The 23,872-nt window shown below is 40.6% G+C and overlaps 1 protein-coding gene across 2 annotated transcripts in view; it reads left to right on the forward strand.

Annotated features, from left to right (window-relative positions):
* Nucleotides 1-22,965: 22,965 nt before the first annotated feature.
* Nucleotides 22,966-23,872, forward strand: part of ajap1 (adherens junctions associated protein 1) — an 83,460-nt gene continuing 82,553 nt past the window's right edge. The window contains exon 1 of one of the 2 annotated variants that reach the window (XM_037535833.1): nt 22,966-23,714. In XM_037535833.1, the coding sequence (XP_037391730.1) occupies nt 23,686-23,714 (29 nt within the window). In that variant the 5' untranslated portion in view covers nt 22,966-23,685. The remainder of the gene's footprint in view (nt 23,715-23,872) is intronic. The other variant, XM_017693407.2, reaches the window with a different exon arrangement.

Genomic DNA, 23,872 nt, shown 5'->3' on the forward strand with positions numbered 1-23,872 from the left:
TGAACAACCTTATGCTGTGTGCATTTGCCTAAATGTAACTGTTAATTGAATCTGGCACTTAGACAAACCGAGTGATGTGAGTGTTGGTGACAATTCTGTTAAGGGGACTCCTCAGGCATGTGTCTGTCTGTCTCTCTCACACTTGCTCCCTCTCTGTCTCTCGGTGGTGATTACAACAGTGTCTCAGTTTGTTGCTAAAGGAGGGAGCCTCAGTGCAAAGCTCCTGATGAGCAGAGCATGTTCAGCTGAGGCAGCTAAAGCCTCATATGTTCCTGCTGGGTCACCAAGGTTGCTTTTAAATCTACTTTTAAAGCTGGACCAAAGAAAGCCGGAGCAGAGATAGAAGCTCAATTTGTTTACCTTTGAAAATGAAGCAAATAGCTCAATAAAAATAGCTCAGTATTCTTTCTGTCTCTATAAATGGCTTTTAAAAAGATGCATATTGCACATCACACTTCAGCGTATATTCTTTTATGGTGCTGAGGGCTTAAAATATTGTCCCTTAAATGTGCCATATATGGTATTTGATGGGTGTGCTTGTTTGTGAGTGCATCTTCTCAGACTGGCTCCTACGGGGAGCAGCCTCGACTGCAGGAAACGTTTTCTGCAGCCTATCACAGAGCGGAAAGGTGGTGGTTTCTCACAGAAACGGAATTATTTTAAATTTATGATGTTACTCCGCTGGTGCTGCTGCGGGGTCAGCCTAAATCATCTCCGATTTCTGCTGTAAAAAAATGTCAAGCGGCAGATTTAAGGTGCTTCCACTTTGAACTTTTCTCTCCCTGTCTTTTCCTTTTTCCTCTATATCTTTCTGACATTTACAGAAAACAGAGGGAGCTGTTAGCGGGAAAGTGTGTAATAATCTTTGAGTGAAATCATCTCTGGTGTGTGTCATTAGTTGTGTCAGTGAGAGAAGAAGGAGCGACTTGCCTCGCTGTAAACTGCAGCTGCTCTAAATGGCTTTTATCCTGGTTAAACAGGACTTGCCGAATGAAAAGCATTCAACAAAATCCTGAATAATCTCTCTGGCATTTCTACACATGCACTGTCTTTCATGCTTTCAGAACAATGTGCACAACTCTGAGGATGGTGCATGCTACAGTCTGAGAGCTAAATGTGAGAATTCATTTGATTCTGTGACCTTATGAGATGACAACTGTGAAATGTACTGTACATTTGCTGTGTTTTGGGAAGCATTGTGGAGATGTGCACATTTTACACGCAGCTCTCTGTGAAATGTTACAGCAGGTGATGAACACTGTAATGTCATTTTTTCAGGGTTTATGATTTGTATAGTCAGAGCCAGTCCTGGTCTCTCTGGGACCCTAAGCAAAATTCTGTAAATGGGCCCTCCTACCTGACCTGTTAGCCATGTAAACCATTTGCAACTGCTACCCAGTCACACCTGGCACCCCAGTGCTCCCACTGTAATCATCCATCCTTTACAGCAGTTAATTCCATCTGCAAGTTTAAGAACCTAGAAAAAAAGTAGGACCTATACTGAACAGAGGTATAAACAGACAGTTTTTATTGAACAGAAAATTTTCTGTCAAATTTTGAAGAAAAGTGAATATTAACATTAACATAAATATTGACAAAGGTAAACTTAGCACCAAAAAAATACAGTATCATTCATTTTATTGGCTGTATTAGATCCATTTAAACTGGTGTCCTTGGATTTTCTGTTTATATTAAGGCTCGGCTGAATACTTGGTTGGTTATTTACTGAGATATGAACATCCATATTGCCCAGTATGCCCAGCTAATCAATATTTTCAATTCAATATTTAATCAATGGTCAATGTCAATCTATTGCTTTCCATTTTACATTACTCCAGAGCTCTAACTGAACCTTGACTGAGACACTAATCATTTTCTTGTTTTATAATAATGTGAGTCTATGAGGAGTGAGCTATCACATCCATGTATGGTCTGGACTGTGGGGGTGGGGGGTATCTTGACTTTTGACATTTATGGAACAGATTTACTTGGAATGTATTATCACTTATGGAACTTACATTAAAAATGTATTTGTCTACATCATTACATTATGTGAACATTTCACAGGAAATACACACACACACACCCACACACACACCCACACACACACACACACACACACACACACACACACACACACACACACACACACACTTCTAAGTCGCTTGTCCTTCTGGGTTGCGAGGGATGCTGGAGCTTATCCCAGCTGTCATTGGGTGAAAGGCAGGATACACTCTGGACTCATAGGAAATAGTTCTATATAAATTGTTGTCTATAAATGTCTTGCACAGTGACCTGTTTGGGGACGTGTGGCTGGTCCAAACACCAGCACATATAGTGTTTTATAGTAAAATGAATGCTTTGTGTAATTTTCTCTGTGCTTGTAAATCCAAGCAGTCAAGTGCCTCTTAAACATTTGCTCATGTTTAAAAGGTTACATGCAGTAGGTATGTCCCACAGAGGACCATACGGCCATTTCAGTAGCAGATTTATCCCTAGGGTATCTCTTGGGCATTAATCTGACACTCTTACAGTGAATCAGAGTTCATGGGGGCGTGGCTGGGGCAGTGTGACGACAGTAGTGCTAGGGGGGATGTTTGGGATGAGGCCAGTGGTTTTCACACCAGGAGCCCACAAAGGCTGGAGCTGGAAAAAGCCTCACCCCCAGGTGACAGCCTCCTCCAAGGCCAGAGAGAATACATGCAGCAGGGACATAATGACCAACACTGCTGGGGTCAGTGGAAGGCAAAGGCATGCAATTCATTAACACTCTGATGTGAGCATGCATGAACTTTTTATGAGTGCAGGTAAAAAAAACAAGTTAAAAACTGAAAATTAAACAAGAGCCTCAATATCTAAATATAATATAATTTATTTTCATTATTTAGTGTGTTCATCATTTGCTTTATTACAGACTTGCTTTTAATTTTTCTGAGAAATCTGCAGGGATATTTTGCCTCATCTCCAAAGTTCAGTCTTAGAAGTTGGTTGCATTTTCTGTTCCTTACCATCCATGTAATCTCAAACACATTCATTGTTGTGAGAATAGAAGCATCTTATTTCTATGACTTGCAAATTTTCTTATTTCTTTTTCTCGGTCAGAGCTTCTTGACAGCTACACATCCTTCCAGACTTATACTATTGAGATGCTTTTCACAGTGAAAGGATGGACAGAAACACTTGTGGATTTGTTCAGATGTGAATCAAGAGTGGAGCTTGATTTTCTCCTATATCTCAAAGATGAAGTACTGTTTATTTGATGGTGACCGTTTTATTGGTCTACCAAGTTGTTCAAGGTTGTTAGAGGTCCCAATTTGAACTCCAATGTTTACAATGTCCTGCTTTTTAATTTATTTCCCTTTGTCTTTCCCATTCTTTGTGGTAATGGATTAACTTTTCACTAATATCATTAGTAATATCTCCTGAATGACGAGTAACTTAATTGATATATTGGCAGGAAAAGAAATAAAGGAAGGGGGGCCCTTGATTTTAGCACAGTACTGTACATGTACACACTACACACACACACACACACACACACACACACACTTTCATATAGACACACAACCCCTACCACACACACACACACACATACTTACATATAAACACACAGCCCCTACCACACACACACACACACACACACAGGGAAGAAGAGTTTAATGTGCAGCTATCACACTTTGTGTATATTTAAAGATCTTTTCCAAAGGCTATAGTGGAACTGCAGTGTTGGTAAAAGACAAATGTGCTATCAGACAGAATGTGCGTATGTGGTGATGAGGGTGATAATAGGTAGGCCCTTCAGCAGAACTAAAATAGCTGCACAGCTTCTTGTCTTGTTCACATGATACTACGGTGCTCACATGTGTAAAGACCAGTGTCTGGGTAGTTACTTAAAAAAGTAATTCATTACAAATTGCAAATAATTTTTCTTATACTCTACTGAGATTATTCATGACTTCACAGACAAAGTCATTTCTATAATGATGAACAAGAAGACAAAGAAAAGACAGAAGATTCATTTACACAATGCCTTTCTCAAACTCAAGGAAAAAGCAACAAAATACATGATAAACAATTAACAAAAAAACCCACATTCATGTACATGCACACACAATTCCCCAGCTGGCAGGTGGGAACTCCCCAGATTACAACACAGAGTCACTTAGCTGAGCTGAAAAGAGTCCTTAGCCATGGGGAAAGGTACCTCTCAGCCTGGGAAGCCTTATAGCTGTGTAGCAGCATTGCACCCAACTGCTAGCTCATGCCTTATAGTCTGGAAAGAGTCCCTAGTATGCGAGGTCTCGTAGCTGTAGTCACACAAGTGGCCAGCCCAGGCAGCTTCAAAGCCTGGAAAGAGCTGGGGCATCGTAGCTGTGGTGCATTGTAGCTCAAGTTGCCAGTCCAAACAGCCTTGTAGGCCAGAAAGAGTCCTTAGCGGGGTGGAAATGTACCTATCAGCTGGGGATACCTCATAGCTGTGATGTAGTGTCGCATAGGCAGTTTTGTAGCCTTAGTGTCATGTAGCTCAAGCAGCAAGCTCAAGAAGCCTCATAGCCCAAAAACGGTTCTTAGCCCCAGGGGGAAGGTCTCTCTGTTTGGAAGGCCCCATAGCTGTGATGTAGCATTGCTCAAGCAGCCATATCAGGAAGCCTCTGAGCCATGGAGGAAGTTCCTCTTGGCTGCAATCCTGGCCGATGTTGTGACAAACTCCTTGGCCAGTGCAGACAAAATATACACACAATGTAAAACAGCACACACACAATAACATATGCAGCTAATATTGCCCCAGCATGCTTACAGCTTACTCTGTGTTAGTCTCTAAAGCCTATTCCAGGCTGCACCAGCTACCAAATACAAGGGAAAACCCAGTTGTCCTTTCAGTGCTTTAGTTTAAAAGAAATAGCCAATCAGTATAAACATCATTAAAAAGGCCTGTCACTGTCCCTGACTTTGAACAAGACACAGTTTGTTTGCTTGATTATGATGTTATGAAGAGCTGATGCTTGAAAACCTGGAAACTAGTCAGTCCAAAAACAGCTGCCTCAAATTAAAATCTTTAAAAATAAATCGTAAAACTTCTGGGGCTTTTTTTTATTACTTTTGTTTTTTGCCGAGGTCCTCAATTTCTGGCATCGGGTTTCAACTGATCTTCCAGCCCTGCTAGACCATGACCAGCATCTGTTTTTCTTTTAAATCATTTTCTTTTACCTCACTTCTTCTCTCAGTTCAGCAGAAACAAATGTTGCTTTGCACTTTGACGGCTGGTCAATCGATGAAATCACTCTATCTCGAGACAGCATTGGATTTTGCAGAGACTTGATATTGTTTCATTGGAAATTTTATTTGGTTGTGTACATGGGGCTCATTCAAGAACTATTGATGCTTGAAAAAGGGCGCTCCAATTAGTAGAATTCTTACTAAGCTCTTGCTAAAGTTGTTGTAGTTTATTTCCACCTACTATTTCACATATATATTTTGTGTATCATGTACACTCATAAGCGCTCATTGGGCAGAAGGCAGGATATACCCTAGACAGATCGCCAGTCCATCACACCGCAGACAGAAATACATATACACTCACGCACATTCATACCTGGGGACAATTTAGCTTGACCAATTGACCTGACTGCATGTCTTTGGACTAGAGCAACTAGAGGAAACCCACGCAGACATGAAGAGAATACACAAACTCCACACAGAAGGGACCTTGGCCGTCCAGCCGGGGAACCAAACCCAGGCCCTTCTTGCTGTGAGGTGACAGCACTACCCACTGCACACACACACATGCACACACACACACACACACACACACACACATAAACATTTGTTATTATTAATTTTTTTAATATACTGTCCTAAATGTAAATTCTGCAATCTGCCAATACACACTGGGGTGGAGGGGAGGGAAAGACCATGTTCTGTGATCTTATGATCGCATGCCTATCAAAATATATGTTAAAAGAAAATAAAACAATTGCTCACAAAAAAAACAAACAAACAAACAAACAAACTTGTCAATCTAGCATGTTTTGATATGGTTGAGGCTCTATTCTCATGAGCTCAGGGATCTTTATCCATCATTTTCAGATTAGTATGATTAGATGGAAGTTTACAGTGTTTTCCCCATTTATGCTGCGCTGCTCATATTCACAATCAAACTTATACTGTCTCAGGTGGCACAGATAATATACATGTAGAAAATATATGATTTAAAATGCATCTCTTGTAATTCAATTGAGTTGGTAACTGTTAAAAAAGTTAAACTGTAATATGCTACTCTACTTTATAGCATGGAAAAGTAATCACATTTCTGTACATTACTTTGTACCGTGTTGTGCTCAACACTGGCAAAAACGCTGGTGTGATGAATATTGTGGTCACTCAGACATCATTACTGCAACACTGATTAAAATCTGCATGTGAGCAGCAGAGCCTGAATAATAACCTGGCTTTAATCATATGTTTGACATGAAGCTGTTCATCATTTCTGACATGAAGATCAGATAAAAGTTTTCCAGCATTATTTATCCAGAACAGACAAAGGACAACATGTTTGTCTTTTCATGTCGTGTGGGGCTTTACATTTTGTTGAAATATTTATTTTGTTCATTATTTAGGTTCAATAGTCTTGTTTTGCAGAAAGAAAAATAAAGTGTGGTCAAAACAAACAGAAGTCAGAAGTGCAGTGTCACGCCTACTGGCCGTTCCTTCATTCAGAGATCAGCTAATCCAGAGTTTTGAGTAGCTGACTCCTCCCACACTCACACCTGCCTACAATCTGCTCATCAGCCACCCTTTATAACCCGACTCTCACGCTGCCTCCTTGTGAGGTATTGCCACTCTCAGTGTCTTTGAGCTGTTAGCCCTGTATTTTGGTCTTTCCTGTTTTTTTTTACTCTTTGCCTGGCTGTACTCCAATTTTTGTTCTGTGGATTTTTGTGCATTAAAGATTCTCTGCATTTGCATCTCACTACCCTGTCCGAGTGTTACACACAGACACAAACCAGTTAATATTGAATGTTCATTAAATATAAACTTCATTCATTACGTAATATCCATGTATTAACTATATCACTACATTAAAATAATTGTATAATGCAAATTATACGTATTAAATAAGGAAAATAATTATTCTAGGCTTCTAAGCATTAAGTGAGGGACATGGCAGCACTACGAAATGTGGAGAAACCTTTGAACTTGCAGCCCCCAGAAAGCCAATTTTCTTCAGTGCCCAGTAGGACATTACAACATCAAACCTCTCCAATGAACGCCCCACCAGCCCACAAGTACCCAAATGTATGTACAAAGGAAATCATTTCAGTTCAATTTCGTCTCTGTCTCTACCGCTAATGAAAAAGCCTAAAGGCCGTGAGTGGGCCTAAGAGTCCTACAGAGAAAAACAGCATTTCGAAAAAACAACAAAACCACCCCAGAAGTGCAACACTAACAAAGCTATTAAGTTCAAAATTGAAGAATCAATGCATAGATATAAATGGATCGAATGATGACTAACAAGCTCCACGCTGCTCTGAGTCACTGTGTACTATTCTGATCTTTGCATGGTGATGAGAAAGTGTTAGAGCTGCGACTGAATGGAGAAGCTACACCTCAGAAACTGTGGAACAAAAAGTCACATTAACTTCACCCGTGACTCCGGTGTGATCCGTCCTAAAACAGAACTGCATCTGCTCGCATGCCTCTGGAATAAGCCTGAAGGCTAATATTCAGGGATGTTTTGATTCATGTCAATCAACTATGCACTCCTACAGCTGCAAAGTGCCATTTTTAAAGATATTTTTCATGTTCGAAATTAAATGTGCTCCCAGTATTTCTGTTGCACCCAAGGATATCATTTCATACCCTTTTAGAAAACTCAATGCCAGGGCTCTGCTTTGATACTGTCATCATCTGCTTGTATCAACGAACATTTGCAGAGGCACCGATACATACCACAATCCTAAAAACAGCTACAACTGATCTATCAAGCCTTTTTGTGCATGAATAAGAGGGAATCAGATTCAATATGTCTGGCTTCATTAATTTGCATTTGTATAATGTTTGCATGCTACTATAAAATGTTTGCATATTACTAAAATCAAGTTTTATGTGAAACAGACATCAAGTTTAATGTAGGAAAGGTTAGAAATATGATAAGATGTTGCTTACAAAACAATTATCAGACCAATCTGAGTACTGTCTGGGTTTGGCTCTTAAATTCTGATGAGCGCACATGATTGATAGTCCTGCTGCACCACTGAAGCAGAACTGCACTTAACAATGTAAGCAGGGAGTAAAGCTTTTATATGGTGACACCTTAGAGAAGGTAAGTTTCCTAATCACTTCACTACTGAATGAGCATCCAAGGAATACTGGCATGGATGGATGGACATCATTGAACAGACAGATGGACAACAGTCAAATAGAAGAGCGTGCCTGATATCTCAGTTATGTATGATAGGTTAGCCTTCGCTCACTGTTAACTGTCCCTTGATATAAGATAAAGAGACCATAGGGGACACGGTTTTATTCAAGCTGTGTGGGTGACCGGAGGCACACCAGCCTTATTGCTGAGGATACTTATGTAACTCCTCCATACTATCTCAGAAGTAAAGGTACAAAGCTGTCACTGGGTCCACTCTTGTCTCTGGTGGTGCCCTCAGGGGTACATTTCAGAAAATAATTGTATCATAATCCATTGCCCAGTGTATGAAAGAGAGTGTTTTGGCAAAAAAGGAAAGTTATTCACAAGAGGTACTTTGTACATGGATATTAGATATATTAGATATCCATGAGAGCGAGATTAACCTATTTACAAAGAAAACTTGAATTTAGGTTCCCTGGAGCTTTAAAGACATTGTTGACTATGCAAACTGACAAGCTGGATAGATTTACTAACCTAAACATGCATGAACATGGACAACATTTGTTTTGTGTGGTTTTTAGTAGATGTGGCCTTTAATTGTGTGTTATGGTTGTGTATTATATTTCCATCATTTTCAATCAAAATCAAGGTATTAAAAGGGTTTTGTTCCTGCTTTGCCGCAGTAACTGTCTCTACTCTTCTTGGAAGGCTGGCTTAACATTAGACAATGGAGCCGGTGAGGTCAGGTACTGATGTTGAGTCCTTAGTTTTGGCCACTCCAACTCATGCCAAAGGTACTGGGTGGTGCTCCACCACTAAAGCACCAATGCTTTGAATTTAACACTCATCTAGATGAAGATTAGCCTTGCATGTCTACTGTATGTCTGCAATTGAGGCACTTTAAAGAATAATCAGAAGGAGCGTACCAGCTGGATACATGGGCTTGTTTAAAAGTCCACATGGATACTACAATGATCTGCACTAGAGACTTTGAGACCTGACCCGACCAAACCCAGGTAGCAGATCTCTTAGTGTATGTGGAACAAGGCCATTTAGAAACAACTATGAAAACAGACCTTCTACATGTGAAACCTGGATTACACATGCAGACACCATAGTGTGATGAGTCATCACCATTCCCACCACATAAAAGAACATATTCCTTTAATCAGCAAATTACATTCTGACCACAGGCAGGGATGATGGACGGCTGCTTGTCTGTGTCCTCATTTGATTCCTGTGCCCTGTCTGATCTTAGAACAGCCGTAACTGCCTCTTTAAGTTTTATTTTTTCCCAGTCACTGCTTCTTCTTTGAGCATTATGCCTGTTTCCATAGCAATGACTTTTTCTGTGCTCCAGCATTCGAACTCCTTGCAGGTAAGTGCTTGTGTCATCAGGCACTCGAGGATCCTCTGCCGGCCTCGCTGCCCAGGGAATCATCGAAGAAGAGCCAACAAACACTGTGTGAAAGAATTACCAATAACTGCAAGTAGGGTCATTTACAATGTTTGTGCAAAGAATTTCAACAAGAGCAGACAAGGGACAGTTTGTTTTAGAGTTGAGCTTTTATATGTTTATGTTCCATTTAAAGGGGTACACAAATGGCTTGCAGACACTATTTTCTTGTGTTACATATGATTTAGGGTCTGTTTATGTTTGGCATTAACATGCGATTACTATGATCTGATTGTGGTCATCATTCCATCAAGACACAGCGGTTTGTCCTTTCCAGATAAAAGGTAGGAAGAAAAGGCAGTATAATATATACTGTATTCTTAGAAGAAGCACAGTAGAAAGAAATATATAGGTAAATCACAGCCAGAAGCGGTGGGAGTATTGTGTACTCTCCTCCACAGGCAACAAATAGTTGTTCAACTTTTAACATTTGTAAGCCTACGTTTGAATGTGCAGAAGCCTAAAATAACGTGTTTAACAAGAGAGAAGGAATGATAACGAAAGGTGTAGGTGTATCACTCGTGATGTTAGACCATGAATGTAGTCTAACTAGAGACACAGTATTCACACATGTAGATCTGATCCCAGTTCATGCTTGACTATCTCAGTATCAGGACAGACGATCCAAACACATACACTTTACACATACACTCTTTAAATGCTTACGTGGACAACACCCAGCACATTTTAATGCCACCTGTACACAAGGCCTTAATAGCAGTTAATGTTCTGTGTGAGAAGAGGCAAAAATGTGTGTGTGTGTGTGTGTGTGTGTGTGTGTGTGTGTGTGTGTAGCGGCCCTGCCAGCTCCTCAGTAGGGAGTGTCTAGCAGCACGGGTGTGTCACTGTAAAATGGCAGAGAATCAATGTAAAAGTCTGAGACACACACACCTCTCCATTGCTGTCCCTCCCTCCCTCTCTCTCTCTCTCTCTTGCACTCCTTGTCTCTCACTCTCTTTCTCGCTCTTTTCAAATATTTATCTTTTTTTCTTTCTCTGTCTCTCAATCTCTCTCTTTATCTCTCTCTCTCTCTTTCTCTCTCTCTCTTTCTCTCTATCCCTCTGTCTGTATCTCACTTCATATTTCTTTCTTTCTTTCTTTCTTTCTTTCTTTCTTTCTTTCTTTCTGTTTACTCTCTTTTCTCTCGTTTCATTCTCCCTTTACCTCTTTTTCTCCTGTTTTCTCCCCTTTTTTCCCACTACATCTCCTGTTTCTCTTACTCTATGACCATCTTTCTCTTCCTCTCTCCCTTTACCTTTGTTTCTCTCTCTCTCCCTCCTCTCTCTCTCTCTCTCTCTCTGCCCTCTCTCTTTCCTATCTTTCTCTCTCCATCTCTCTCTCTCTCTCTCTCTCTCTCGCTCTCTCTCGTTCCCTTTGTTTATAGTCAAGATTCAGTCTCAAGTATTTGTGTGTGTGAAGTGAGATAGAACGTACGTGTGTGTGTGTGTGTGAGTGAGTGTGTGTCTGTGTGTGTTTGTTGACACTGAAGCCCACCGCAGGGTGTATTTCAGGCCTGTGTTTTTGAAGAGGCCTCCAAGTAAGTGGCTCTTAAACTGAACGGCCAATTTAAAGCTGCACTATTGTGGGGAAGACTGATGTGCAACAAGCTGTTCACGGCCCTGTGCTGCCGGTGGTCACTCTGAATGCAGCAAATGACTGAGCCAAAGCCCAGAGGAGATGCTCCCCTGTTGAGGGCCCTCTTCTCTCAGCCTTATGAGCGTGTGCTGCGTGTGCTCGCTTGAGACTTGGATATGAAAATGACAAGCAGGCAAGATGAATGGAATTTCAAATCATGGTTCATGAGGAAAATGTTCACAGTCTCTCACAAGTCCTGCCAATCTGGGGACCCCAACAGTATAAAACAACTGACTCAACATTCATGACTGTACACCTCAGCAAGCTGTACAAGTGCTTTGTTTTTAGTTTGGAAATTCCTCAGCCCAGAACATCTTAAAAGGTCTTAAACATACTTGTGCTAACAACCTGCATGGCTCAATTTGGCACTGTCCAGCCTAGGAGGTTTATTCCCTGTTGTTTGCCCACCAAGCCAAAAATGTTTAAACCTGACATTAACACTGGGCTTGGGTCATTTGATCATAAGTGGAAAGCACTGTTATAAGTGTGAATGGGTTCTGCTATGTCTTGGAGACCGATTGTGATCCCTTCCTCAAAATCCCCTTAAGGGGACGATGCATAAGAGCACATAACATGATCCCCACAACTGCGTCAACACAGCAGAGACAAAACAGCTGAGTGTGGTTGTTTCCTTTTAAGCTAAAAGTACTTAGATATATAACAGCCACATATGCAATAAAATAATAAATAAACTAGAGCAGCTTTATTTATTAAATCTGTGTTACTGAACATTTTGATGTCTGATTTGATTATACATTACATTCACTTTCACAGTGTCAGAGTGGTGCAACTGTCTAACTGTCTGATCATCAGAAGACAAGAAATCATACGTTTAAGTTCCTGTGATGTCTCAGCACTCTGTATTCAGGAGTCTACCCCCACCCCACCCCATGGGGGTACTGTGTGAGAGTCGTGGCCTGTGGGTGAAGGCTGGATAAATAGGGTAGAGGAAACAAAAAAGGCAAGTACTTTAAATACTTACTTCATTTTTAATGAAGAATTTAAGTAAAAGGGCATCAGCCACATTCACTGTTTTTTTATTTTTATTGTTTTGAGGAAACTGAATTTATTTTGTATTTTGTAAAAAAAAAACTATGCAGTAAGTTGACTAAGTTTGACCAAACTATTATATACAAATTGTTGTTATTAGAAAAAAAAACTATAACTCCATTATATCTTTTTTTCAACTTTTTACAGAATTTGAAAAGGCCAGCTGCCCTTTACATTGTGCTAAAACCTCATGATCAAAGGAACAGTAGAAAAGCTCCAATGTTACTTGAAAAAATGCAGTTACCATAACATTTGAAAGTGAAGAATTTTTTTTCCTGCTTCTATAATAATATTTTTATTGAGGTTTTTTTTTGGCAGCAGGAATGTGTATAAAAAATCTCTCTCACAACTATCTCTCTTACTGCGTCAACACAGCAGAGACAAAACAGTATATGTATATATATATATATATATATATATATATATATATATATATATATATATATATATATATTCCACAAGTAAAACTTAAAATTTAATACATGTGGAAATTATGTTCACATATTAACCAAGCAAATTCAGTGCATCACTTATTTCAGTGTGCTTTTGCATTGTGTATGAGCACTGACTCCTGTTTCTGGCAGTGTCTTAGCTCAAGGGTATTGTTGGACTCAAGCCTATTTGCTCTAGCTGGAGGATACATTTCCAAGCAGACAACAAAGCACTTCTATAAGTCACTCTGGATAAAAGTGTCTGCTGAATGCTGTAAATATAAATGTGTTCAGCCGATTCCAAAAGCCATCATTCTCCCATCTATCTCAGATTAAGGTCACCTCAGCTACAGTGGTATGCAAATGTTTAGATGCTCCTGTCCAAATTACATATGGTATAATTTAATAGTTTAGCAGCATAACAAAAATAACAAAAAGTTGAATGTTAATTATTTTAACAGAATCAGCTTTAATTTCATAACTGTGACAGGCCTTTCTCTAAGAGCACTGAGAGGTTCAGTGATGTTGTGTTAGCAGCAGTTCAAAAAGATGCAGTGGTGCTTCACATGTCTTGGATGGCACATGTGCTAGCCAGAAAATTGCAAACCTTAAAGTGTTCTACAAGGAAGAATGGGTACATTTTCCTAAAACAAGAACAGAAAGGCATCATGTCATTTGACCAGTTTTGTTCAAACTTTTGCATAAACGATATTGTCCAGGCAGAGCTTGAAACCCTGAGCCACCAAATAAACAAATAAATCTCCACTTTTCATTATCTTAAGTTTATATAAATCATATATCACCCATTGCTCTTTGAAACAAACAGAAGATGTCTGTCTAAAACTCAGATTCTGAGTACTGGATATATTTGTGGTTGTAAGAAATAGAGAAGAAATGACATAATTTGTAACAATATCATGTTCTGTATGTAATTAGATCTAATTATGCAATGGAAACAACAATAATTTTAGATTTCTAAAGGTGGATCACAGTCATCAACTCATTAAACAAATAAATTGAACTTAATTAATATTAATTAAAACACTTACCATTATGAAGATGAGCTTCTGTCAGAGCAGTGTAGGTGTTGCACTGCAACTTCCAGTGATTAATCACTTTCATGGCCTATCAGTGGTGGTATTCTTTATTAAAAGAAATATTTCTTATATCACAGCCCTTCTGCTCAGCTCATGCAATGTTCACTATCTGGTGACACATCTTGCTTAAATGTGTAATTGTCCCTCCAGTGTTGTCCATGTCAGTTCCAGCCACACGCCAACCCACAGAGGTGATGTCGTCTCTCCAGTCTGGTTGTCATGGTCACTGGCTCACTGTTGTCTACTGTTGTACTTGACTCTATTTGCATTTGCTCCTTTTCTAAAGGGTTCATTAGAAGTGATGAATCCTGAACTCCCTGTTCTGCTGGGAGCTAATGTGATGTCTATGTCCCTGCAGTTCACCTGGGTAGCTTTAGGTACAATAAATGAAGGCTTTTCTTAACAGAAGTTCTTCACAGTAGACTAACTGTTACTGATAAGTTACTTACTATTTGGTAGAATTCAATATATATGCAAATCTATGAAATATATGAAAACCCTAATTTGCTCTTTGCTTGTTTGTGTCCTTTCCTAAAATTCACAACCTCAAAGCTCAATAACATTTGTAATATTTAAAGCTTTGATATTAGATCATATCAATGAGGTTTCCAAGAACCATTTATAGTGTTTGTTCATACTTACATATTACTGCACGATGTTTCATGCATCATATAAAATTTCAGTGTAAAATTGTAAAGAAAGCTCCTACCTCTGTCAGATTTTCAAGCTGAAGTAAAGTTTTGATCGAGATTGATTCTGAAACTCCTGTCACTGTCAGAGCAGATAGTCATCTGGTGAGCCGAATGGAAAGTTGCCTGGGCTGCAGGCTACGGTTCGGCCAGCGCTGATTTAAAACAAGCCAAAAAACTACTTCTGAAAGCCCCTTCACAGCAGAAGGTCAGTCCACCGTCTGCTTAAGTGCTTGACCCTGTTCTGGCCAGGACAGCACTGAGCAATCAGACTATTTTTATAGTTGATGGTGCACTCTGTGATTTCAGGACCACAAAGTGGTGACCCTGCCACCTCATATGCCATAAACACATCATAGGCTTAGGAGAAATATATTGCCTCTTTCAAATTCACAAAGCTCTTGATACAAGGGCCATGCCAAGTGAGCAAAGGGAATTTGTACATATCTGCACACACAGAAACACAAAAGCACATCAAGTTTGGGTGATACAGCTATCACAATGTTATTGTATTTATGGGGACATAATATAGAAATCGCTGACCCAAAATGACTTGGAAAAAAATTCTGGTTCCATTGGTAAAATATGTTTTTAACTTCTCCTGTAAACCATTTTGGTGATGCGAGGTTTTGATCTGACAACAGCAAAATACATACATGCACACACCAGCAGTCTGGAAGTGACTATCAGGAGTGTTCTATCGTGCTGATGTCAGCTCAATTATGTGAGTAAAATGGTTACATTTGATCTATCACAGCATGACATGCACAGAGTAAATATCAATTTCTTGACAAAAACCTGTGTGCTGCAAATTTTGCCAGTTCTGAAAAGCTTGTTCAATCTTGTGCCATTTACAAAAGGATGCATTTGTGGGCAGAGACTGGATAGATGAGTGAAACTTGGTCACAGTTTGAAGTAGACTATCTAAAGTCTTTAATATCAACTGTGGATAACACACACTACCCCACACGTGGGAGGCCGAGTTTCATTTCCCTGTCCAGGCAGAAATGCCACCGCTATACAAATAGTTATATAGTATGTTCATATTTGTGTTTGTGTGTATGTTTATGTTTGAGGCCTCTCTTGTTGTCATGTGTTGGTGTGTCTAGCTTCTGAAAAGAAAATGTAAAAACATGTACTACACAATATATCACCATGCTACAGTTAGAAGTCTATGAGTTTGTATATTTCTTTTCCATTGTTAAGTTTTGGGAATAGTAATGAAATATGGGTGGGAGCAAAAAATTGTAGGACCAGAGCCTGGGGACCCTAGACCCCCTGTGTCAATGATTGGTCTGAGGAATTTGTTTGAGCCAATCGATAAGATTGTCACTTCATTATGTTTTTATATATTATTATTTAAAAGTAATAACAAGAAATGGCAAAATATTTAAATTGGTAGGATGTTTAGTTCATACTTCAAGTAAAGTTAGCTTTCATTTAAACATCACATTATAAGGGACTCTTATTGTGATAGCAATGGCATTCCTGCCTGAAAGAGGGCTAATGCATCTGTTTTTTCAGTACGACTCATCCCTTTTTTATCTTTTATAAGTCAGTTCTATTATGGGGGACAAAAACTTCACTTTAATTAGGTGTATAGCACTACATACTTTTTATCTCGAGTGATGTATGCGCTGTGCGTGTTTCAACAATGGGTGTCGGTCACACTTTTAATCAGTCTGTCAATCAGTCACTCAGTGACTCAGTAAGAGTTAGAAGCTATTAGACTGCCCTGGTGGGCATTTGGGAAAGAGAATCTGTGATGTTATCAGTAAATTATATCAAAATTTGTGATGCCAGTTTCATAGCACAACAATACACTGATTAATTATCCAGTAAGAAGTCAAACCAATTTGCCAGTACATCATATAAGTACATCATAATTTGCACGATATGCCAGGCTAGTAACATTACACATCACATGTTCTCTAAGAGCCATAAATAATTCTTTGCTAACAAAAACATATTTGGTGTTGGTGTGTGTCATAGCTGCTAAGAGTAAAGTATGAGCTTTATTAATCTTCACTGGAGTCACTGAATTGATGCGGCCTCGTGCACTGTGTGCATGAGGAATTCAGGCCTGGTGAGTTTACAGTTTATCTAGTGAGAAGAATCTAAAGTTGTCCAAAATGAAAACACAGAAACTTGTCACCTTGTGTGAAAGCATTCATTGTGTCTGATAATTCCAAATGTATAAATTCAATATATATAAGTTCAGTATAAGTGCACCCCCCTGCCTCCCCGAACCTTGGTACTCAGTCCATTTATTGTGTATTAGTGCTTCAAGTACTGTTCCCTGCCACAGTATCGTTCCCTCTCTCAGAATACTTCATTGCTTTCCTCTCTTGTAGGGCCCATTCTGATGCTCTTAACCTTAGATTGATCAAAACATTTATGCATGTTCTGTAGAGCGTGTACAACCTCAACAGTTGCTATGAAAGACTGCATTTGTGGATGGAGCATAGATAGGTCAATTAAACTCAGTCACTCTTTGAGATGGAACGGGAATAATGGATGTATTTCCAGTCTTTTGTAACCACAAAGTACACCAAGGAATCGTCCATGCTTCAAGTACACCAAGGAATATTCACTCTCTTTCTCTCTGAATACTGTGGCATGTTCAAGAAATGTTATTCAATTTTAGCTTTGGGTTATTTGTAGTCAAGTGTTTATTTAATGGCTTATTTTGCTAAAGACTCTTATTGCCAAGGTCAGGGTGAGTAGCTGCCTGGTGTGCGTGTGAGAAAGTGGAGAGCTGGTAGCAAAGAAACCATTAGTAACTCTGCTTATGTACGGCATAGCTATGGCCAACAGCAGCTGGAGAATAAAGCACCATGACTTATCTCTTTTAATAGCAGTGAACAATACTTTGTTGTTTTTCTTTCCTGTAAGCTCTATTTTGTTGCCTCTGTAATACATACCATGGTTTTCCCTCCCTGACTTGATGTAATTAACAATAATCAAAATGAATGCAGGAGTGATGCTTTAGGCCAGAAACACACTCAACGAAAATGTGAATGGTCAACCCACTGCAAACGCTCTGCCCTTCTGTACAAACTCACCACGCATTCTTACGTTGCTGTGGAGGTTAAAATACTCAGTACTAAAGGGGCAATAGAGTACAGGTCAGAGAGGGATCTACTGTTATTCCAGCAGCCTCAATGGCTAAATGTGGACCGAACAAGAGAGTGAGCTGCTTTACCTCTTCTCTTGGATTGGAAATGCAATAGTTAATCATATTTTTATGCCATCTTTGGTCATCTGCTGTAGCGGTTGAGAAAGCATGCTGGCGCTACAAGACCGCTTGGTCAGACTTGGCTGACATTATAGAGCACCTTGCTGTGATGCTCAGAATGCAGCTCGCGTGAAACTCTGTCTGCATAGCTTGAAGTGTTTGTGTTCGCTTCCTTGCGTGGAGTATGTTTTGGGCCTTATCCTGCTTTTGCCACGTTTAATTAGCCTCAGCACAAATCTTGCTTTTGCTACTACCACTTGACACCACAGAGTTGGCTAAGTGGTCCTTTTTTAGATTTCCATTTAAAAAGCCATATGATTTATTAAACAAAGTATGTGTAGTTATTTTCACCAGAGGTATATACTGACCCCTCTGTATAACGAATGTCAATACCAAACTAGGGTAAGTTTAAGGCTTTGACTTCTTGCCTTTTCATTGACACAGACTGACCCCTGGGCTTGACCTGTTAAGTCCCCAGTCATTGGCTAATAAGTGAATGCAGTACAGTTCAAGCTAATTACTGAGGTCTGCTCTGAACTGCATATGCATATGATTAATATATTCATTAATGGTCGGCATGATCACTGAGTTCAAGAGAGAGCGACAGAGTGATGGTGACTTGTGAAACTTCATCTGCTCCACCGATCTAATTTTAGCAGGTCGGCAAGGGCAATGGCAGCCACTAGCAGCAGACAGACTTAGTGTACAATTTCTGATCAGCTCTGAACCATCAGGATTTACAGCCACATAATGGCATTTTCTTCACAGTTAATCTCCTGTGTGTTTTATCTATCTATCTATCTATCTATCTATCTATCTATCTATCTATCTATCTATCTATCTATCTATCTATCTATCTATCTATCTATCTATATATAATGTATTCATATGTATTCTCTCATCTGCCTTCACACACATATGAAATTGAGTGACATCCCATTCTTAATCCATTGGGTTTAATATGATGTTGCCCCACCCTTTGCAGCTATAACAGCTTCAACTCTTTCCACAAGGTTTAGGAGTGTGTTTATGGGAATTTTTGACCGTTCTTCCATAAACGCATTTGTTAGGTCAGACACTGATATTGGGCGAGAAGGCCTGGCTCGCAGTCTCTGCTCTAATTCATCCCAAAGGTGTTCTATCGGATAGAGGTCAGGACTCAGTGCAGGCCAGTCAAGTTCTTCAACAACAAACTCGCTCATCCACGTCTTTATGGACCTTGCTTTGTGCACTGGTGTGCAGTCATGTTGGAGCAGGAAAGGGCCATCCCCAAACTGTTCCCACAAAGTTGGGAGCATTAAATTGTCCAAAATCTCTTGGTCTGCTGAAGCATTAAGAGTTCCTTTCACTGGAACTAAGGGGCCAAGGCCAATTCCTGAAATATAACCCCACACCATAATCTCCCCTTCACCAAACTTTACACTTGGCACATTGCAGTCAGACAAGATCATTCTCCTGGCAACCACCAAACCCAGAGTCATCCATCGGATTGCCAGATGGAGAAGCATGACTCATCACTCCAGAGAACATGTCTCTCCAGTGCACTTAAGTCCAGTGGCGGCGCTTTACACCACTGTATTCCATGCATTGCATTGCGCTTGGTGATGTAAGGCTTGGATGCAGCTGCTCGGCCATGAAAACTCATTCCAAGAAGCTCTCTACACTGTTCTTGAGCTAATCTGAAGGCCACTTGAAGTTTGGAGGTCTGTAGCGATTGACTCTGCAGAAAGTTGGGCTCTATGCGCCTCAGCATCCGCGGACCCCGCGTTGTCATTTTACGTGGCCTCCCACTTTGTGGCTGAGTTGCTGTCATTGCAATCGCTTCCACTTTGGTATAATACCACTGACAGTTGACGGTGGAATATTTAGTAGTGAGGAAATTTCACGACTGGACTTGTTGCACAGGTGGCATCCTATCATGGTATGACGCTGAGCTCCTGAGAGCGACCCATTCTTTCACAAATGTTTGTAGAAGCAGTCTGCAGGCCTAGGTGCTTGGTTTTATACACCTGTGGCCATGGAAGTGATTGTAACACCTGAATTCAATGATTTGGATGGGTGAGTGAACACTTTTGGAAATATAGCATATATATATATATATATATATATATATATATATATATATATATATATATATATATATATATATATATATGTATATGTATGTGTGTTTTGCAATAAATCTTTGCAATAAATATGTTTGTTTGTACTTTTTCCAAAATAAATGTTTGTTAGTATTTACTCTATGTAGGTTTATTTGCATTAATTGTAATGCTATATGATGCTTTTACAAGCGAGAACATATTCACTGCTAAGATAAATGATTTTAAACAATGTGCTTCTTTGCCTAAATTCTTTCATAGTACTGTGTTTTATATAGGAGGGAAGCAGGCAGTGTGCTGGACATAATGCAAACTTTACCTCACAAATTTATTTCAAGTGGGAAATTTCTAGATACCGAATCGTTCTGTCTGACTTATTGAGAGCAATTAAAGTTACCTGTTAACACTCTTTCAAAGTCAGCATTGTTTGGCAATAATTCAGCCCCCCGGGCCTGAGGAATGCTTCTATTATTAATGTGAAATATTAGGGCAATATTTTAAAAGAAACTAACATTCATTTGAATACATTCCACCAGATGTGCTATTGATCCCATAGAGCTGCAAGCGGTCCTCATAAACATCCCACAGCCTCACACACTCCAATTCCACATATAATGGATTTTCTAATACCCTCCACCAGCTTGCTTTAGTGTGACATCAGGAACTCATAAGTGTTCCCCTGACCTCATTATGAGTAGTATAAAAAGGAGGAAGAGGTAGAAGTGCATCCCCTTAGGAAATAACAACAATAAGACCACTGTCCTCAGAAGCAGTGGGGAATGTTTTGAAGCCTGGCTTTGCTGTGGCATACTGAAAGTTAATGACTGTTATTTTCCACTTTTATAAACATGCACTCGTACAATTTACAGCTAGATTCCCAAGGTTACTCTTCTGCATTGTGTTATGTAGCTTCTACGCTGTAGAGAAATGCACTTTTTCTGTAAATTCCACAGAGCCGTCTTTTACTAATTGGCCACTCAGAGTGAACGCATGTTAAGTCAGGTTTTGTCAGCTTGTATCTCAAGTCCATAGCAATTTGCATAAGCCTGCTGTTTGCCATAAGCCTGCTGTAATGTTCCCCTGAAGCCTCAGATGAGCATGAGCGCTAAACAGATGTTTCATTATAGGCTTTTGTGCTGTTGCTTGAAGTGCAGCGTGACCATTTGGAAAAGAAAAAAAAAAACAACCTGTGACTGCTGCTGAACCGAACCATGTCTCACCACAGCTAAACCTGTTAGAGCAACTTTTGTTCTCTCTATAGCACTTTCTCTTTTTCTCCCTCATGCACACAGTTTTCATAGTTGCGTTCTCTTCATCAAGCATCCTTCAGCTGAGCCAGCTCTGTTAAAAGCCACAGAGAGCCTGCTTTATCAACTAGCTCTCATATGTAACGGATCCTATGACGCCAACAGAGACTCATCAGTAAGGCCTAATGTAGGCACATACTGACTCAGGCCTGAGTGTAGATTTCTTCCTTACTCGCACTGAGCCTTTCCTTCAGCTCCATGCCGGCCAGTTATGTGAGCCATAAGGAAGAAAAATGGGGCATCATTTTCCAATGTAATATGACAGAGGCGCTTTCGATGTCTCACTGAGTCCCTTCAACTCCGTATTAACCTTGAGATGAGAAAGCACCCCATCCCCGGCGCGATCCACTGCTTGATCCCCTAATCGCCCCACCACAGACAGGCTGATTTCAGCTAATAGTGGGAAATGTTTTGCAGGCTGGTGCTATGAAGTTAGCAATTTGATTATTTAAGCTTTGTTTTTTTTCTCCTTTCCTTTGTTCTATTTATAATTTAATATACCATTAGATCATAACCAATGATCAAAAATCTACTTTGAGTAGGTTAATCTTATGTTAGCCTCAACCTTCAGGCTAGCATTAGCCAGCTAACAAAGAAGGCTAGAAATTTTACCCAAGATCCAACATACATGTTTAAATGATAAGCTTCTTAAGGGGATTTTCCACCAATTTTCCAAAGTTTCTCCATAATTCAAATGTTGAGATGTAAACAGTCATTCACAAATGTACACAAATACAAACTGTTGTATTTACTATCTAAAACAACCTACACATCTTCTGAGTTCTTCCGCTAGTTAGGCCCACAGCACACAATGCTACCGAGCAAGGAGGGTGAAGCCTAAAATATGCCTCTCCTGAGACGTGAACTCAGCCACTGCATCTTCTCAAGCTGCTGTTAACACACTGCCATTGGACAGCTCAACACGCTTAGAGGAGAACATGGCCATTCTGTTATGTCAGCTAACAGACACCCTCATTGGCTGGCATTTCGCTGCGATGGGTAAGATGCCAAGACCAGCGGCTGCCATGTTCACCCCAAACAACATTACTATGAACAATTCTGTCTCTGTATGTTTCTCTAAAACGCCACGTTTCACATCAATCCTCTGAATGACTTTGTAGTTTACATCTTAAAATTTTAAATATGCAGAAATTACAACCAGTGGAGCGATAAGTAAGTATTAGTATTAGTTATAAACTACCTTTTAGTTTGTCGTCAAGCTTTGGTAGCCGCAGGCCTGCTGTCTGTGTGCATCATGGGAATTGTAGTTTTTTGGCAACTAATTACGTTAAAGCGAGCTGTCTCATTTTAGGAAGGACAACCTGCGAACAGAAGTATATATATATATATATTTCTCTCTCTCTCTCTCTCCATCACATACAGCCACTACCGGTGATGTCTATGCTGGTGATGTGGACCTGCAACGTCTCTAACGTTACATACTTTACTTTCGGATGACGTCACGGGGGTGTGAGCCGAAGCAGGACTGGCAGGTTGTTATCCAGGGGAGGGAAGGGGGCTGAGTGGGGGAAGCAGAGCGCGCGAACGAGCGAGCTGTAGAGAGAGAGAGAGAGAGAGAGAGAGAGAGAGAGAGAGAGAGAGAGAGAGAGAGAGCATAGCGCGCATGCAGGGCTGAGAGCACTGCGCACTCACTCTGTCCGCGCGCGATGGCAGCGGCGCGCGCCTGAAAGTGGCGTTTCATCTCGCCGTCTCTGTCCGGTTACGCGTAACGCTGGCCAAGTGTCCACCGCCGTTCGACTGACGTGACGGCTCGCTCGCGCGTCTGGCTGCTTCATGTCGCGCGCTCCTCTCACCTTTGCTTCCCATCCGCCTGACGACGACGACGAAGATAAGAGTAACGAGAATGTAGAGAAAGTGCGCGCTCGTGTGCGCAGGAGACGCGGACGCTTTCATCTCGCAGCCGAGATCATGTTCCCGCTGCTCCTCGACTTCTCCTTCACCGGAGTACGAAGCGAGGTCTCGTGAACTTTTCAGCTGAAGGAGGCAGCTTTTTCCGCTTTATTGTTTCTCGTTTTTCTTTTTCTTTTTCCTTTTTTTTTCTTTTTGCTTCCGTCAGCCCACACTGACAGCCCCCCGTCCCTCACCTGAGCACGAAACGCGCGTCCTTGCTCTCGTGCGTGCGTGCGTGGTGCGCGCGGATCCGGAGCCCTCGCGGATGCGCGAGCGTAGCATGTTCGCGTTCAGGCCGTGTGGAGTAAGAGCGCTGAGGTGAAGGTTGGAAAGGAGAGCGAGCGTCGACATTTGGGGAGTCCAACGTCAATGGGAGGAGGACTGATCTGGAATCGCTGTCGACAAATATGTGGATAAAACGGTGTATAGCGCGCAGGTAAGACGTTCAGACGCTGCTTTTGGCGTTGCACGTTGAAATAGACGTGGTGTTTTGCAGGACAGCGTGCAGATATTACGAGCTTGGTAGATCTCCTTCAGAAAGAACTGCAAGGCAAATAGTTGCACTGTTTGAGTGTTTAAATCCTCTCTTCGGCT

Source organism: Pygocentrus nattereri, chromosome 28, assembly GCF_015220715.1.
Source record: "Pygocentrus nattereri isolate fPygNat1 chromosome 28, fPygNat1.pri, whole genome shotgun sequence".
NCBI classification, from domain to species: domain Eukaryota; kingdom Metazoa; phylum Chordata; class Actinopteri; order Characiformes; family Serrasalmidae; genus Pygocentrus; species Pygocentrus nattereri.